The 16,841-nt window shown below is 46.3% G+C and overlaps 1 protein-coding gene and 1 long non-coding RNA gene across 3 annotated transcripts in view; one reads left to right on the top strand and one right to left on the bottom strand.

Moving 5' to 3' along the window:
- LOC102491933 (uncharacterized) overlaps positions 1 to 509 on the bottom strand; it is a 12,836-nt gene extending 12,327 nt beyond the window's left edge. Inside the window, exons 1-2 of one of the 2 annotated variants that reach the window (XR_336214.3) lie at positions 470 to 509; positions 205 to 357 (exon numbers count right to left, since the gene is read on the bottom strand). This is a non-coding gene — a long non-coding RNA (uncharacterized LOC102491933). The other variant, XR_336213.2, reaches the window with a different exon arrangement.
- A 101-nt stretch (positions 510 to 610) lies between these two features.
- On the top strand, positions 611 to 16,334 carry LOC102490406 (pleckstrin homology domain-containing family M member 1). The gene is made up of 4 exons (XM_014592138.2): positions 611 to 694; positions 9,298 to 9,545; positions 14,977 to 15,048; positions 16,142 to 16,334. The coding sequence occupies exons 2-4, from the start codon at positions 9,397 to 9,399 to the stop codon at positions 16,188 to 16,190; spliced, it is 270 nt and encodes an 89-aa protein (XP_014447624.1). The 5' UTR covers positions 611 to 694; positions 9,298 to 9,396; the 3' UTR covers positions 16,191 to 16,334.
- Positions 16,335 to 16,841: the final 507 nt, after the last annotated feature.

Below are 16,841 nucleotides of genomic sequence, written 5' to 3'. Positions count from 1 at the left end.
GATGGAAAGAAACAACTACAGGGCAAAAAGAGAATAAGCAGGGCCCAGAGCTCCCTGCCCCACAGGGCAGATGGGAAGTTAAAAACAGCAGAGTGCCTGAGGGGACCTCCAGGAGCTCTCTTGGTATTAGGTGTGGTCAAAACGGGTACATTTGTCTGAAGGCGCCAGGATGTAGGCTCCATTATGGGCCCGGGTTCTGCTCACCAGGATGCGCTGGTGTCCTCAAGGAGGCAGACAGGCGAGGCCTTGCAGGTCCTTCTCAGATGTCAGCATGCCAGGGCCACCTTCTACAGAGAGAGGCCAAGTGACAGCCCCAGTGTCGCCGTGATGCTGCTGAGGCCGAGTGAAGTCAGGAACCTAGAAGTCAGGATCGCGTCTGACCCAGGCCCGAGACAGAATACTAGCCGGTGCGCCAGGCTGGCATCCGGAGGTCTCACGCCACCCACATATCTGCCCCGGGTACTCGCACCTTAAGATTTCAGAGAGCGGTTGATCACGCCCCGCGACTCCTCCGGGGCCCGCGATTGGCTCCGGGGACGAGGGGCGGGGCCTGAGCGCAGAGCCAACGTATTGGCGTCACGCGCTGTAGGCGCCGCTTCCTGCTGTCAGTGGTCGCGAGGCCACAGCGTCGTTTAGGCGGTTGAGAGGCAGTAGCGGCCCGGAGCGCCCCCAACCCCGCCTCCCGCTCTCTGAGGTGAGTTGGGGGTCAGAGGTCGAGGGGGGATGGAAGGGTAAAGGGGCCGAGACTCGAACGGACGGTGGGCCTCCAGCCCTGTCTGTGGCCCCAGACCCCGGGAGCCTTGAGACTGCCCAGCTTCGGAGCCCTCAGCCCTTCCCAGCCCGCGCCCCGCTCCCCTCCCGACCCGGACCCCAGCCTAAGCCGCACTGCCATTGCTCTCCGGTCCTTCTCCCTTGGGACTCTTACCCCAGCCATTCACCACCGGTTTCCATAAAGGCAGCCTCACTCGCGAGCCCGCTTTAGACCAATTCCAACCCGATCCCGGCCACACGCCTTTGCCTCGGCTTAACACACGTCATGCTCACCCCTCAACCCCTGACTGGCCGTCCTGATGCTCCACGCAAAGGGCCCGAGGCCCACTATCTGGTTTCCCCTTTCTTATCCCACACCCCACCCCCAGCTCCCCAAGATCTGTTTATCCCAAACACTACCTCTGCCACCCCAACTTAAGACCCATCTCAAAGTAGCGTGTCCCGTTGAGCTCACACCTTTCTTCTAGGTGGTTCTGGGCCCAACTTGTCTGTCTTTCATGTGTCTTCACGTCCTCACAAAGTTGGCCCCTAATTTCCCACCTCTTCTTGTCCCTAAGTCTTTGCTAAACTACCCCCCAACTCCTACTGCTTCAGCCTTATAAAAATGAGATCTCCATGTTCTTTCACCTCTGCTGCCCTCACCTCCACTCTGCCCCGCGTCTGCAGCCATCCAAGACTGCGGCCATTTGTCCCTTGACGCAGCTCCATTTGGTCTGAAAACTTAGCACAGAGTCCCTTGCTGACCTCACCAGCTGCCCTTTAATAGCCAAATCTAGGTGTTTGCTCTGAGCCCGGCACTTAGAAGCCAAGTGGTTCGGTTGGTGTGGCCAGGACCTCCGGTGGTACATTAGTGTGGAAGGGTAGACATCCTCTCTCCTTTCCCCTACTCTGGAGTGGGGACCTTTTCCTGGTATCTGACTTTTACCTGTTCCCAGGGGTTGTGTTTCTGGCTTTCACACTAAATTACTTGTGCTGGATGCTGGAATGGCTGGTGTCATTCAAATATGTGGCAGGTGAGAGATTGCCACTCACCCATCTCACTCAGCGTGGAGCAATGGAAGTCATCACTTCCTTTTGACAGATAGCCTGGCCCGAGGAACCCCAGGGAGGTTCTGTTTGGGGTTGGCTGTGGCCACAGGATGTTGTTCACGTGTGTTGTCCAGGCACTTGTGACACACCCTCTCCCAGTGCTCCTCCCTGCTCTTGCTGACTACAAGCCAATCCGAGTGCTGAACACAGGGGACATGGTGGGTGCCGGGGCCATGCCTGTGTGAGCAGCATAGTGAGTGGGTCCTGGAGGCTGAGGCCTAGGCAGATACAGAAGCTATTGGACTGCGTCCTCTTTTTGTAGGTTTTAGATCATTGAGTTTGGCCTTGTGGGTTCTGTGACTATGGAGAGCCGAGTTGTCTCAGAGAAGCTGACCCAGAGGGACATACCTGATGTGCCCAGGTTCATGCTCAGCACTTAAGGCCTCCTGGGAGCTTTTAGGTGCACATTTACTCCAACTTCTGATGACCTGCCATTTGACAGCAATTTTAAGAGTTCCCAGAATCTTCATTTGCCATTTATAATCTCATTCCTTTGAAAACTGAATACCATTCTGCCTTCCAAATTCTCCTATTAAGGTGCAATATCTGAATGGTTTTCAGCCTTAACGACAGCTTGGTTTAATGAAGGCATTCCCCACCACTTACTTAGCGTCCCATATTCTGGGCAAAGGGGATATCTGCCTTGTGCCTTCTGTTTACTTTATTCAGTTCATTCAAGTAATTGAGGGCACCGTTGTGTGCCAAGCACCACCCTCGGTATAGAAGTGCAGTGCTCAGTGAGTCAGGCAAAGTTCCCATTTTCACTCATCCAGAGTCTAGTCCTTGTTAAAATCCTGTGCACTGGGGGCTGGCGAGTGGTGTGGTGGATGGGGCACTGGACTCCCAGTCCCACAGCTGCAGTTTGACTCTCAGACCTGGTGACTTGCTTTCTCACTTTCCCTTTCTCTCTTTCTCTCTGTGGTCAAATTAAAAAATAATACTAATAATTTTTTAAATTAAATAAATGATTTTTTAAAATCCTGTGGACTGTGGGACAGGAATATAGGGGAGAGGGTGTTACTGGATGGAAGGAGAGAGGGAGGAAAGAAAGATACCCAGTGTTCACCCATTTCACAATCCTGCCCTCACTCACCAGCTCTTGGTCTGGGAATCACAAGAAATGTCTTGCCCTCCAGCTGGTCTTTAATTGCTTTAAAGGCCTCCTAGCCCAGTCTCACCCACTCCCCCAACCCCACCTGCCGGAGGACACTTGTTTAGAAATCAGCTTTCTTCAGATGGAAGGGGGTGCTATATACTTATTCAGCACACACGTGTCTGAAAGATCAGCTGCCTTTCTGAATCAGAATATAACCTTGTCACTTTTTTTCCAGCTGGGAAAAAAAAAACAAAAAGCTCGACTCATCAATCGGTATAGCAGTTGGATGGCTTAAATACCAGGCAGCTGTTCTGAGCAGCCAGGTATGCAGTTCAGGCAGCAGAGAGAAGGCTGTGGGGAGTGGCTGAGAAGTCTCTAAAGAGACAAGTTTGCTGTTTGCTGATGGAGCAAGTGTTCTAAGAATGGTGAATCGGAGAAGGTTATCCATTTCTTCTTTAAATGTAAGTCTCATCTAAGCCATTCTTCTTGTTTCTTTCTTTCTTGGCCTCTGGAGGAAGTGAAATTGGACAGATACAGAAAGCCAGGCAGTATAACTGAAGGAAAAAATCCAAGAGAGTTCCTTCCCGACTGTATGTTGGAACATTTAAGGAAGGACAGCTCTGAAACTTTGGGAATGTGGAAAGGGACATGGGTTTAGCTGGCTGGGTTATCAGTCTGATTGGCCAGACTACTTCTTGGTTTTAGGCCTTATTTGATGAAATGGAACTTCCGAGCACCTCTGAAGATGCCGTAAGTAATAGTTGGCATGAGACTGTTTGATCTGGTGAAAACCAAAAGAACTGGAACAAGGAAACCAGAGAGTTCTGTCCCTAACCTGAGATCCTTTTCCACAGTGCCTCAGTTTCCTCCTTTATAAGCCAGGGATAGTCATCTTCCTCTAACCGTATTGTAAGAATTAAATGAAGTGAGAGAATAAGATTGGAGAAGCTTGCCTTGTTCACTTCGGAGAGCTGTGCAAGAGTGAAATAATACTTAGGGGTGGAGGCAATCATCGTGTGGTTTGGGGTTTCCTCAGTGGCAGAAGTCACCTTTCACCTGCCGAACTTTCACCAGTCCTGTCTGCAGAGTCCCTTGTTAGTGTCGCCCAAGCTCTTTCTCTCCCCTCAGTGCAGGCTTCCTTGAACCTGTGCCTCTCTTTTTGGGGCTTGGTGTTAGTGAAGAGTGTTTTGAGGACAAAAGTGAAAGCAGTCCCGTACAATGACAGCATTGGGGTCTGGGCCACCCGCTGGGGGATGGAGTGCTGACCCAGCAGTCAAGAGACCCAGGCCCCGCTCAGTTCCCACCTACGAGCTCTTACGTCATTGACCATCGGGCACCTGTTTCTATGCACATTCTGGAACAGACACAAATAGGTAAAGTGTTTTGCTTCCTATAAAGAAGCATGTCCTGAATTATGGCTGAGTCTCAAACTCTTGGTCCTGTTTTGTGAATTGTCAAGCAACTGTTCTGGATTCTTCTAGGCTGATGTCAGACATTTTGTGGCTTTTTTGACACTTTATTTTGGATGGCAGTTACTTGTTTCTTCTTATCTGGCCCTGCCCTGCCCTCCCTTAGCTTCGGTTTACTTTGGTATTTTAGCAGTTACTTTACTAGAGCACCCATTTATTGATACCCCCACATGTGAATACTATTAATCTGTTACTCTCAACTAATTAGTTAATGAGACCTTAATGGGCTCAGGCTATTCAGATTCTTGGGGGTCTAAGTCCTCAAGGTCCTGGCCTTCTAGCTGGCTGAGGGAAGGGTGGGTCTGGAGCTTGAGGGCTCTATCTAGAAGACAAGCTTGAGGGTGAGGCCTTAGGCCGCTGGATTGAATTTGAGTGCAGGATCTTGGAGCCAGAGAAGCTGGACTTGCCTTCTGGGCTGCACAAGGGTGACACTGAAGAACTCAGCCTCCAGGACTCTCTAGGAGTGACTCCAACTGCAGTACACCCTTCCCTGTCATCCTGGTGGCCAGAGTGTGGGACTGGTTACCATTGGAGGGCCCTGAGAACCCCAGGTAGTGGGTGCAGAGAATAGTGTGGGCAAGGTAGTCAGCCAGGGGTTGCAGCCGGGGCAGAGCCCTTCCTGGCTGGCTGTGGTGCCCAGACCAGAGCTGCAGGCTCCAACCTCCACCACACCCGTCCGTCCCTGAGGCTTTACTTAGGGAAGTCAGCTCTGGGTCTTGATTCCTTGGGTCCTATGTACCCTCTGCAACCCCAGAAGCCAGAGGTTGAACCCGGGCATCTTCCACCATTTCAGGCCTCCCTGCCTTCCTCCTCTCCAGACCTCACGTGCCGCCACTGACCTATAAACCTTTTCTGCCTGGCTGGCCTGATGTTCTCCTGGAGTCCCAGTTCCCTTTGCTGGTCTTAGCTCTGAAGTGAGGGTATTCATTCAGAAGGAGAGATATAAGTGAGGCAGCTTATGTAAAGAGAACAGACCCATTTAAGGGTCCCTGGTTTAACTTCTTTGGGGCACGGCTGTAAGACAGCAGAGACAGCCCTAACTGTCTTAGTGTTCCCCCTGATGCTCAGCAGGGTCTTCCCGAGCGTTGCCAGGATGTGGATGTGCTGTCCAGCCGAGCCCAGCTCAGTCCAAGTTGCTGGGGCTCAGACTGCCCCCCGGGACTCCACCCACCCACAGGAGGAAGTCAGCTGCCCTGAAGGATTTAACAAGGTTCTGACTTCAGCTTTTTTCACATACTCATTCAGGCCCTGGTGCTCCCTTTCTGTAGAAAGGGATGTCCACATCCCCTGGGATTACACACACCGTCAATGCCTGGAGCATACCAGGTCCTGGCGAGGCTCTTTACATATTCTCCCCGTGGGTCTGATGCTGCTCCCTAGCATGCCTAGCTGGTTAATGGCAAACTATGATTAAACCCTCAGTGGTCCCGTTCAGATATGTCCCTGTGCTGTTCAGGCTAGACCCTCGCAGCCTGAAGGAGAAGCAGGAGTTAGCAGGAGAGCCCTCCGCTCGTAAAGCTGCTGCAGTCGTACTCCTCATGCTGGGCTGGCTGACTTGGGACAGGAGTCGGGCTAGGTGGGACCTGAATGGGAATTGTGAGCTTTTACCTCCTGGGCCCTGCAGGTTCTTGGCCCCTTCAGCTGCAGCAGCCTCCTCGCACCCTCAGCTCTGTATCTCACTCAGCCTCCGCACAACTCTTTATCCACAGGGCCCCGGCTTCCTGTGCTGCTTCTGGTGTGGAGTAGAGAACTGTCCTAACAGTCCATGGGCCAGCCAGCCCATGGCACATGGGGCTCCTCATTGCTCAAGGAAAGAGCCCTCTGGCTTTTTCTCCTTTCTTGGTTTCTTCCTTAAAATCCACTCTCAGTGTGCACTTTTGTATCACTCAAGGACTTTCTGTTGCAGTTTGAGTAAGCTGGGCTGACCTCTGCTGTCGCCACTGAGAGGACTCCGGTCGGAGGGTGAGCCGGGAGCTTCTTCATCTGACTGCTGCCAGCTCTGCAGGTGTCATGTGATTCTCCTGGGGAGCGGCTGCATGAGTGGAAATGCTCTCAGTGGTGGAGAATGGACTGGACCCCCGGGCTGCCATCCCGGTAGGTGGGCAAGGGAGGATCAAAGGTGGGAAGTCTTCTCACTTTGAAAGAAGTGGCCAGTGATGGAAAGGGAGGCCTCAGGCTGAGAAAGAGCTATAGCAGAAATGGGCTTTGAGAAGACTGCCACCCTATGTAGATCATTTATTGGTGATAAAATGGGAATTGACCCCAAACAGTGGGGATTTGAGACAGGTTACCTAGACACCAAGCATTTCCTTTCAGACCTTCTGCCCTGATTTGGCACAGTTTGGCCAATGCATTGAGTTGCTCGCAGACAGATATACCCAGGCACTGGCTGTTGTTTCAGTAGTGGGAGTAAGTTGGCAGCGTATGTATTTCTTTGACCTTTTAACCATTTTCCAGGCCAAGTAAGCATAATTGTGTGACACCAGTTCACCAGAGACCCCTGCACCCACTCTGTTGGAGATGCCTTTGCACCCTTCTGGGGCCTGGACAATCTTGGGCACTCTGGACCAAGCCCTGCCAGTTCTGTTAGACAGGCAAGAGGTCAAGGAGCTTTGGGGTTATTTCCCCAGTGGAATCCAGAGGTGATCTTTGGGGAGAAGCCAGCATTTCCCTTTTATCCCCACTGCTTCTCCCCAATTCCAAGAATTTTCTGCAGCCCCAGGCCAGCAGGGGTCCACCTTGACATGTATTCCAGCCTGCTTTCCTACAGGGGCCTTTCTCCAGGGCTGCCGTCCTCATGCCATTCCAGGGCCCTCCTGAGCTGGAGCAGAGTCCTGGGGCAGCTCAGCAGCTCAGCCTTCTAACAAGGGCTGCATGCACTGGCTTCTTGAGGGCCTGAGTTTCTTCAGGGTATGCCTCATTCATCCCCGTGTCCCGTAGCCCAACTCCTGGTAGGTGCTCAATTGAGTGGAATGTTCATACTCTTTGTTTGGGGGGGGCGGGGTGGGGGTAGTGTGTGTGTGTGTGTGTGTGTGTGTGTGTGTGTGTGTATGTGTGTTTAGCAGTTCAGACAGGGTCTCACTGTGTTCCAGTCTTCCTGCCTCAGCCTCGTCAGTAGATGGGACTACCGGCACATGGCACTGCACCCAGCCTTTAGGATGAGTCAGGAATAGAACCTGACCCTCTCACGTGGCCTTCACACAATCCCATACAACATTGCCACATAGCTGGAGCTGTTACTTTATTTATTAGTTTAACTTTTCAATGAATATTAACATTAACTGTGTGGGCTAAAATCAAAAGAAAAAGAAAATATTTTTACATAATTTTATCACTCAACAATTAAAACTACCTTTTTCACAAATTCTTTCTTTTTTCAAACACTTAGGTAATTTTGACATAATTATGATTAAGTAGTTTTTACTCAGTATTTGCTAAAGACTTTTTGTGCATTTTGTAATGTATTCATTTAGCAAGCGTTTATTGAGTACTAGTGTCATGCGCAGCACCAAATGTTGAGGACACAAAAATGAACAAAGAACAAGTCCTTCCCTCAAGGAGCACTCCCCACAGTGCTGTAGCTCAGGAGATATTATTTCCATTTACCATATGAGGACACCGAGGCTCAGAGAGGTTAAGTGAAATGTCTCAGGTGACCCAGGTAGTCACTGACTCACTGACAGAGCTGAGACTGCATCTGAGCCTCTGGATTTCAGGCCTAGGATCTTTGTTAATTTCTTTATGCTTTTATTGTTCTAAAGCAGCACCTTTTGCCTCTTACACATGTAGCTTGTCTGTTTCTTCCATGAACTGGAGAGGAAGAGAGATAGATGGACTCCAACAGGGTCCTGATATGGTGGTCCACCTCTAGCCTGTAGCCAGCCCGGATCATGGGCAAGTATATGCCCAGCTAAGAGTTAGGCCTGAGATTAGGGACTGGCCTGTAGCTCAGTGGTTCACATTGAAGCTGGATCCCACATGGCCAACCAGCGTTCAAATCTCACCCTAAGCAGCGTGGAAAACATGCCCGATGTGTCTGCATGCATGCCCAATATTTCTTTGTTTTATTCGGCCGGAAAGGGACAGAGTCAGAGCAAGTGAGAGAGAGAAAGAGGTAAACTGATAAAGTAAGTTGCCAGTTCTAGGACTTAAACCACGACTGGCCATGTAGGAGTCCAGCACCCCTAACCATCATGCCACCTGCCGGCCCCACTTCCTTTATTCTTAAAACAATTTTTTCTTCCTTTGGAGCCACGTAGAGTATAGATTGCTGATTTGAAAATTCAGTTATGCAGTTTTCTAACCAAAGTCCATTTGGCTAACTTATGTGCTAATTAATACGAAGTGCAAACGGACGTTATGACAAGACTTTCTAAAACTGCCAGATTTGGAGTTTTGGGACATGTGATCTCTTGATAGCACTGTTGTCACTTGCAGTCCAAATAATTAACTAGGCAAACAGGAGGGAGATAAGGAGGAAAATGGATTGTAATGTGATCACATCCTTTGAGGGATTCTTGCAGTTAAAAAAGTAAAACCCACGATTCTTGCGTATGCCCTCTTGCAGTTAAAAAAGTAAAACCCACGATTATACGGCTATGTCACTGAAGAAGATAAGTTTAGGGAGAATAAGGACCCACAATGAAGGATATGCCAGACATCAGTATAGTAGTTATCTCTGGGCCCTGCGTGTATATGACTTTCTTTTTCTCCATGCTCTATCTTTGCTATAATTAAGGTATGTTGATTTTGCAGAAAAGTTTTGTTCCTATGCGGTTGTATGTGTATTTGGCAAGAAGCTAAGAGGTACATTCCAGGGGCCCTCCCTAGCATTTTCATGTTAAGGCCTGTGTTCTGTTTGTTGTTGCCCAGGTCATCAAGAAGAAGCTGGTGGCATCTGTAAAGGCACTACAGAAGCAGTATGTGTCCCTGGACACAGTAGTCACTAGCAAAGACGGAGATGCCAACACCATGTGCAGTGCCCTGGAGGCCATGTTCATCCACGGCCTGCATGCGAAGCACATCCGAGCCGAGGCTGGAGGGAAGAGGAAGAAAAGTGCTCACCAGAAGCCTCTGCCTCAGCCTGTCTTCTGGCCCCTCCTGAAGTCTGTCACCCACAAGTGAGATCAGCTGGAGAATGTTTACTCTGGGGAGGAACTGTGGCGTGTGGGATGTTGGGCGCTTCTCTTGAGCTGTGTCGGAAGCCAGCAGATACCTCATGTCCTGGTGCAGCGGGCAGGGGAGGTTGGGAGAGTATCTCACAAAAAGGCTCTCTCTAGACCAAGTTTCCCAGCCAGTGTGCAGGGAACCTTAAGAGCGTCAACCCTGAGGCAAGCCTGTGACTGCTTTGAGCCCTTGGGCTGGTCCCCTTTAGCAGGAGTAGCCTTTTCGCCATTCCTGGCAGAATGAAGTAGTTGCAACAGAGGTTGTTGTGGTTTGTACAGCCTAAAATATTTACTGTCTGGCCCAATACAGAAATTTGCTGACTCTACCTTAGAATATATGAGCATCTGTGCTCTAAATGTTATACTCATAATGAGGTATGAGGTTTTGTTAAGAGTGGAATCCAGGTAGAGCATCTGAATATTCACCTGAGACAGTCAGCTGTTTGGCCTTACCCCTGACTGCCTGGGCTTTTGAGCACATAGCTGGCACTGCACCTCTAAGGGCTATTAAGTGCTATCCTCAGCCCAAAGGTGCCTTGTCAGTCTCTAATCTTCCTTTCATGCCGATTGCCCCTGTGCTATCTTAGGTTCTTACCCTTCTGGGTGTCAGCGGCTTTCTAATTGTCCTACTTATTTCACTCTGTCTTCGCTTAGCTCAGTCAGCAAGTCCCCATTTGCTGAACTTGGCCTACCTGGAGCTCAAGCACTGAGTCCAGTAGAGTGTGATCTGCACTCCCATGTGGGAGACATGACCAGAGGACTGTGGCAGTGCATAGGAGGGGCCTCGCATCAGACCGAGGAACCCAGTTTGGTATGCCTAGGGTCTGATCTTCCCTAGAGCCCCTACAGTGCTCACAGCTGTGGTCAAGTCACTCTCTAGTGCTAAACCTGTAGCTGATAGGCTCCCAAGTGGGAGCCTGTAGTCCGGTTCACTAGATGGGGACCCCAGAATCTGTATCCTGACGAAGTTCTCCAGGGGATTCTGAATCACAGCCAGGTGCAGAAACCCCCACATTGTCTTATTAGTTTGATATTAAGGGCCCTGGCTTTGCAACCGAATCACCCACTTCCTCCAGTGCTGTCACTGAAGAGCTCCTCACTCCTGTTAGAGGTCTGCTGCTTTCCTTCCCTTTGCACCTTTTTTTATGTCTTTGTCAATCTCCTTTCATCTGTGCCTCTTGAAATTCCTCAGGGCCTATTTCAAGTACTGCTCTTGGTCGGGTTTCTGACTCCATCCCTACACACCAGTTCTCCCAAGAGCACTTGCTTCGTGTTCCCCTGAAGGCAGGACTTTACCCCATACCTTCACAGCTTCAAAGATCTTTCACGTAGGGACTCAGCGGGCACGTCATGAGATGATGATGTCAGGGGTGCAGTTATCCTTCATGACACCCACCTCAGAGAGTTGGTGGTTATAGCTTAATGCTTCTATATGCCCCCCACTTGGGTGAGAAAAAAATGAGTTTTTCTTGCCTATATGTATTTGCAGTAATTATTATTGGTTCTGACTAAGCAGTGGATAAAACAACACCTCAGTGACTGAAGTGGTTTCTTCTTTTTCTTCTTCTTCTTCTTCTCCCTCTTTTTTGTTAAGAGAAATTTTTGCTATAGAGCATGTGTACTTGTCAGAGAGACAGAGACAGAAAGTAATAAATCATTCCCAGAGGGGATGGCTATGCCACAACCCCCTCTCTATTGCCTGTTGCTGCCTGTTGGAAAAGTTCTGTTTCTTGGGACCAGCTGATAGCGTAATGATTATGTCACTGCACTCCCACATGGCTGTCTGTGGTTGGAATCCTGGACCCAGTTTCTTCAAAAATCAAACCAGGCACATGGGCATGCCTGCCCAAATCCCAGGAGGAAAATGGAGGGGAAGGTTGTGGCATGGCCATTCCCCCCGGGGGGTGATTTCTCACTTTCTCTCTGCCTCTCCAGTGAGTGCACGTGTTCTATAGTAAAAAATCTGTCTCTAAAAAAAAAAAAAGTTCCCGTTTCTTTACAGAATTAGGTCAGAAAAATCACTAAAGTCTGTGTTGTCTGTCATGTGTGGCCACTGAAGTCTCGATTTGGTTAGCCTTGTGTTCAGCTAGTAATTGGATAGAGAGTTCCCTAAATGCCTGCAGCCATCAGTTCTCCCAGGCTTCTCTCCGGGCTCTGTGTGCATGTTGGGGGTGAGTTCAGCACTCAGCCAGGAGGTTTACAGCCTTGCCTTAGCTTTCACTTCCTACTTGTGCGGAACCTCAAGAGCAACTAGAGACAAGAGTTGAGGGACTTCTTAGGTCTTCCCTGACTTTGTTCACAAACCCTACACACGGCCTTCCAGATTCCCAGGACTATGTCTTACGGTCTTTTGGTTTCCCAAGGATACATGGGAGTATTTCAAAGTTCCTGTGAACATCTCATTACTCAGCTTTTCCTGTGAATTTCATTTTTCCCCAACTATTATTATTCATTGCTTCACACAGCTTCCGTGTTAAAATGCTTGCCTGTAATTGTTCGTTCTCCAAAAACTCCCTCTGGGAAGACTTTTAGACCTAGACAGGTCTCACTGAGGTCAAATAAAGACAAGCCTTTCAAGGGAGGTGTTTCAGGGAACCAGTAGACAGGTCAAATAACTACTGTTCCCTGGGAAGGAGGCTTTGAAGGAGAACCAGCTCCCTTCTGCTCCCTCTGTGCTGTGGGCATGGGCTATTCCTCAAGGCTACCACAGAGCAGAGGAGTAAAGACTAGTCTAGGGCAAGCTAAAACAACACAGATCTCACCATTCTTACAGAGATCCAGCCATTGTTTCTTGAATAAGTACTCCTTGAATTGCTGCAAACTTTTGACTAAATTTCCAGAGTTCTGAAAATGTTACTCTGACCATTTTTGCCTTTTTGTTTTTGTTGTACATTTTTGGAGGAGTTAGTTTTCAGATGTCTTTCTTTACCATTTTCACTGATGTCACTTATAGCATTTCTTTAAATCTCTCAAGTCTCAACACCAGAGGCTAAATATTTAATCATGGGCAGTAATTAGGGAAAAGGAACAAAAAGAGAACTATAATTATCATGGAGGCTCTCCAGATGAGTAAAGTTTGAAAAGGTGTTTCTATGTTTATTCCTCTCACTATTAAGGTCAGAGTAAAAGCTATTTAAAATCCGTTTGGGGACCAGCAGAAGGTGAAATGGTTATATTGCTGGACTCCCATGTAGTCAACTACGGTTCAACTACAGACTCAACAGCTTGAAACCCAGCACTGGGTACATGGCTTAAAACTCAACACTGAGTACATGGACGTGTATGCCCAAAATGCTGAGAGGGAAATGGAAGAGAAGGGATTGCGGTGTGGTCATGCTCCCTGGAGGTGATTTCTTGCTTTCTGTTTCTCTCTCTAGTGAGCGCATGCTCCCTATAGCAAAACTCTCTCAAAACAAATAAATAAATAAAGGCCAGCAGATGGCATGCTGGACTCCTATATGGCTGACCGCAGTTCAAGTCCTGGACCTGGTGACTTGCTTTCTCATTTTCCCTCTCTCTCTTACTCTGTCCCTCTCTGGTCAAATTAAAATAAATAAATAAATAAGTAAGTAAGTAAATAAGTAAAGTTAAATAAAATAGTTCTTTTAGAAAATTAATAAATAAGTTACACTGATTGGTCAATTTAAAATAAATAAATAGATTAATTTAATAAAATAAAATTCCTTTTCTTTCTATAGGTTAAACACAGACTCTGCAGTTAGAACTGAGCTCAAATTCCAGCTTTGCCCCTCATTAGCTTGGCAACCTAGAACAGATCACATAACTGCTCTGCCTCGGTTTCCTCATTTGTAAAATGGAATAATAGCTACCATATAAGGTTATTCTACGAGTTAAATGTGAAATGCTGATTATAGAGGCCTGGTATCCCAACAGATACCAATGCTAATGATTATCTTTATAATATTGTACAAAAGTGTGTTAATAATTCTTAAGTTAATCCAAAGACAGATTTTCTTTTTTTCCTTGTTTCTCTTTTTTTGTTTGTTTGTTTGTTTGTTTGCTTGCTTACTTTAAAGAATTGAAAAGGAAAATCTATTTTGGCATTTTGGAATAGATTTTCATCAAAAAAATGAATTTATTCATTTTATTGCTATGTAAACAAAATGTTTATTCAAACATTTATTAAATACCTAGTTAATTTCAGGCATTGTGTCAGGGACAGGGATGACATCAACAGTAAGGTGTAATCCCTGCCCTCAAGGAGCTGACAGTCCCGGAGACTGACAAGTAAGCAGGTGATTATGTCAGTGTAACCAAGGCTGTGACGTGGTATAAGAACACAAATGAGAATATGTGATGGGAGGAAGTACGCTTTAGGCTGGCTCTTCCTTTTAGATTTATCCCTTTCTCCTTGGCTCCAAAGCCAAGAAAATGGTCCTATTTCTTAACTGATTAGATTAAATCATTAATTTTTACAATTTTTGAAAGATGATAAACAAGCATTTGAATTAGGGAGGACACTAGAAATAGTGGTTCCTACAGAGCAAGGACTCCTACCAGCAGTTACTTCTAGGGTGAACCTGAAAAATTCTTTGGCATATTTTTTCTTTGCTACCCAGTTTTTTTTCCTATAGCTTTTTTCTCTTTCTGTTTTCCACTTCGTCTTTCAGAGATCTGGGTAGTTTCCAAAGGAAGAATGCTTTCTGGATTGTAAGGCTAAAAATTTTTTTGTTTGTATGTGCGTGTGTATGTGCGTGTGTATGTGTGTGTGTGTGTGTGTGTGTGTGTGTGTGTGTATTTTAACCTACAAATTCTATACCCAAAAAAAATGAATATAATTTTTTCATGTAATATGATGCATATTAAAAATGAAGATGGTGTAATGGTTACATTGCTGGAGCCCCTTGTGGTCGACTGTGGTTGGAGTCCCCGACCTGGAGGCTTAAAACTTGTGCTGGACGCATGTATATGCATGCCCAAAATCCCAACAGGAGACTGGAGTTGCAGCATGGCCATTCCCCCTGGGGGGGTGATTTTGTGCTTTCTGTCTCTCTCTATCTCTCCATCTCTCTAGAAAACACCCATGCCATATAGCAAAAATCTCTTAAGAAGAGGCTGGCAGGTGGCATGGTGGTTAGGGGCATTGGACTCCCACATGGCGATTGCAGTTCAAGTCCCGGGTCTGGTGGCTTCACTTTCCCTCTCTCTTTTTCTGTCTTTCTCACTCACCCCCCATCTCTCTCTCTCTCTCTCTCTCTCTCTATATATATATATATATACATACACACACACACACACACACACATATATATATATAATCTGGTCAAGTTAAAAATAATAAATAAATAAAGTTAAATAAAAAATAATTATTAAAACTCTTGAAAAGAAAAGAAAATACAGTTAATTTAATCATTGTATTTTTCAGAATTCTCAGGTGCAGTCCTCTGACAGCTGTTGAAAATTCATATCTTTTTAAATTACCAGCATTAAAATACCTGTAAGTATTGCAGTAATCTCATAAGTCAGGAGGTGATTTCTGTGCTTCTTTATACTTTCATCAAAGATTAAGTATTTTGCATTTAGGATAAAAAAAATTGTAATTTTAATTTTAATGAGTCTTATTTTAAAAAAGTGATTGGCAAAGAAAAGGATTTAAAAAGGATATATCATGAGTGAGACAACCAACAGGGGGAGAGCACTGTGGAAGAACACATATAAACAAGGAACATGTGGACTCCTATGGAAATATAATTTATCCCCAAAAGCAAAGAGATATAAGATGTACCTTTAAAAAAAGATAGGGGCTGGCAGGTGGTATAGCAATTAAGATGCAGGATTCCCACATAGCCAAACATGGTTCAGGTCCTGAACCTAACAGCTTGAAAATCACACCAGGCACATGTGTATGTGTGCCCAAAATCTCGAGAGGAGAATGGAGAAGAAGGGATTAGAGTGTGGACATCCCCCCTAGGGGGGTGATCTCTCACTTTCCTTGTCACTGTGTTTCTCTGGCACGTGCTCTTTATAACAAATATCTTAAAAAAAGAAAGAAAGTAATGAAAAGAGGTGAATATAGTATGAAAATGAGCAATAAGATAATGGTAAAAAAAAAAAAAATTGGGGGAGATGTTTTTGCTATAGGCCACGTGCGCTCGCCAGAAAGAGACAGAGAGACAGAAAGCAAGAAATCATCCCCCCAACCCCCCATTGGGGGGATGGCCACACCACAGTCCCTTCTCCATTTTCCTCTCAGGATCTAGGGCATACACGCACAGTCGCTCAATGTGAGTTTAAGCCACTGGGTCCGGGACTCCAACCACGGTCCATGGGAGTCCAGCAACTTAGCCTTTATGCCAACTGTTGGTCCCCATAATGGTTAAAATTTTAAAATGGTATAAGTACTACTTTTCAGTGCCAAGATCATTAATTGATGATATAGATAAATGAATGTATTCAATATTAACTTTCTAAAATGATCTTCTATAGCAAACATACTTTTGGGCTAGTTTGTTTAATAGACTTGAAATATGCATTTTAACTAAAGAATTTTTATATTGGAGTTTATATGATGTTTGGGCTTTTTCCTTCAGAGACATGGGAACAACACAAGTATCACCACAGTTGAGAATATCCTCATGACGACTCTTGAATTGCAAAACCTGTAAGTTATTTTTCTCCTTAGGCTTATTTTACTTCAGTGTCTATTAAGTTTGTCTTATTATTTTTCTTAAGTTCTATTTGTTTATAGTGTAATTTTCACATAATAAAATTCTCCCTTTTTAAGTGTGCAGTTCCTTGAGTTTTGACAAATGTGAGGTCATGTAGCCACTCTACATTCCCGATACAGAACATTTCTGGCACCCGGGAAAGGCCACTCATGTCCCTTTGCAGTTAATCCCTCCTCTCACCACCAGCCCCTGGAAACCATCAGTATGATTTCTGTCCCTACGGTCTTGCATTTTTCAGTAAGTGAAATAATGTAATATGTAGCCTTTTATATGTGTCTTCTTTCACTCAGAATACATGTTTTCAGATGTCATTCATGTCCTTGGGCTTATCACTAGTTCATTACTTTTTATTGCTGTTTCATATTCCAATTGTGTGGATATACCAGTTTGTTTATTCATTCATCAGTTGATGGACATTTGGGGTGTTTCCAGGAGTTTTTGGCTATTGTCAGTAAAGCTGCTAAAAACATTTACATGCAGATATTTGTAACACATAAACATGTCTTTTAATTTCTTTGGGGCAGAGACCCGGGGGTGGGACTGTTGTATTACATGTTAGACC

This window comes from Tupaia chinensis, unplaced genomic scaffold (assembly GCF_000334495.1).
Source record: "Tupaia chinensis unplaced genomic scaffold, TupChi_1.0 Scaffold000660_1, whole genome shotgun sequence".
NCBI lineage: Eukaryota > Metazoa > Chordata > Mammalia > Scandentia > Tupaiidae > Tupaia > Tupaia belangeri.
The sequence above is the reverse complement of the archived record's forward strand: the minus strand, read 5'-3'. Positions and strand labels throughout refer to the sequence as shown.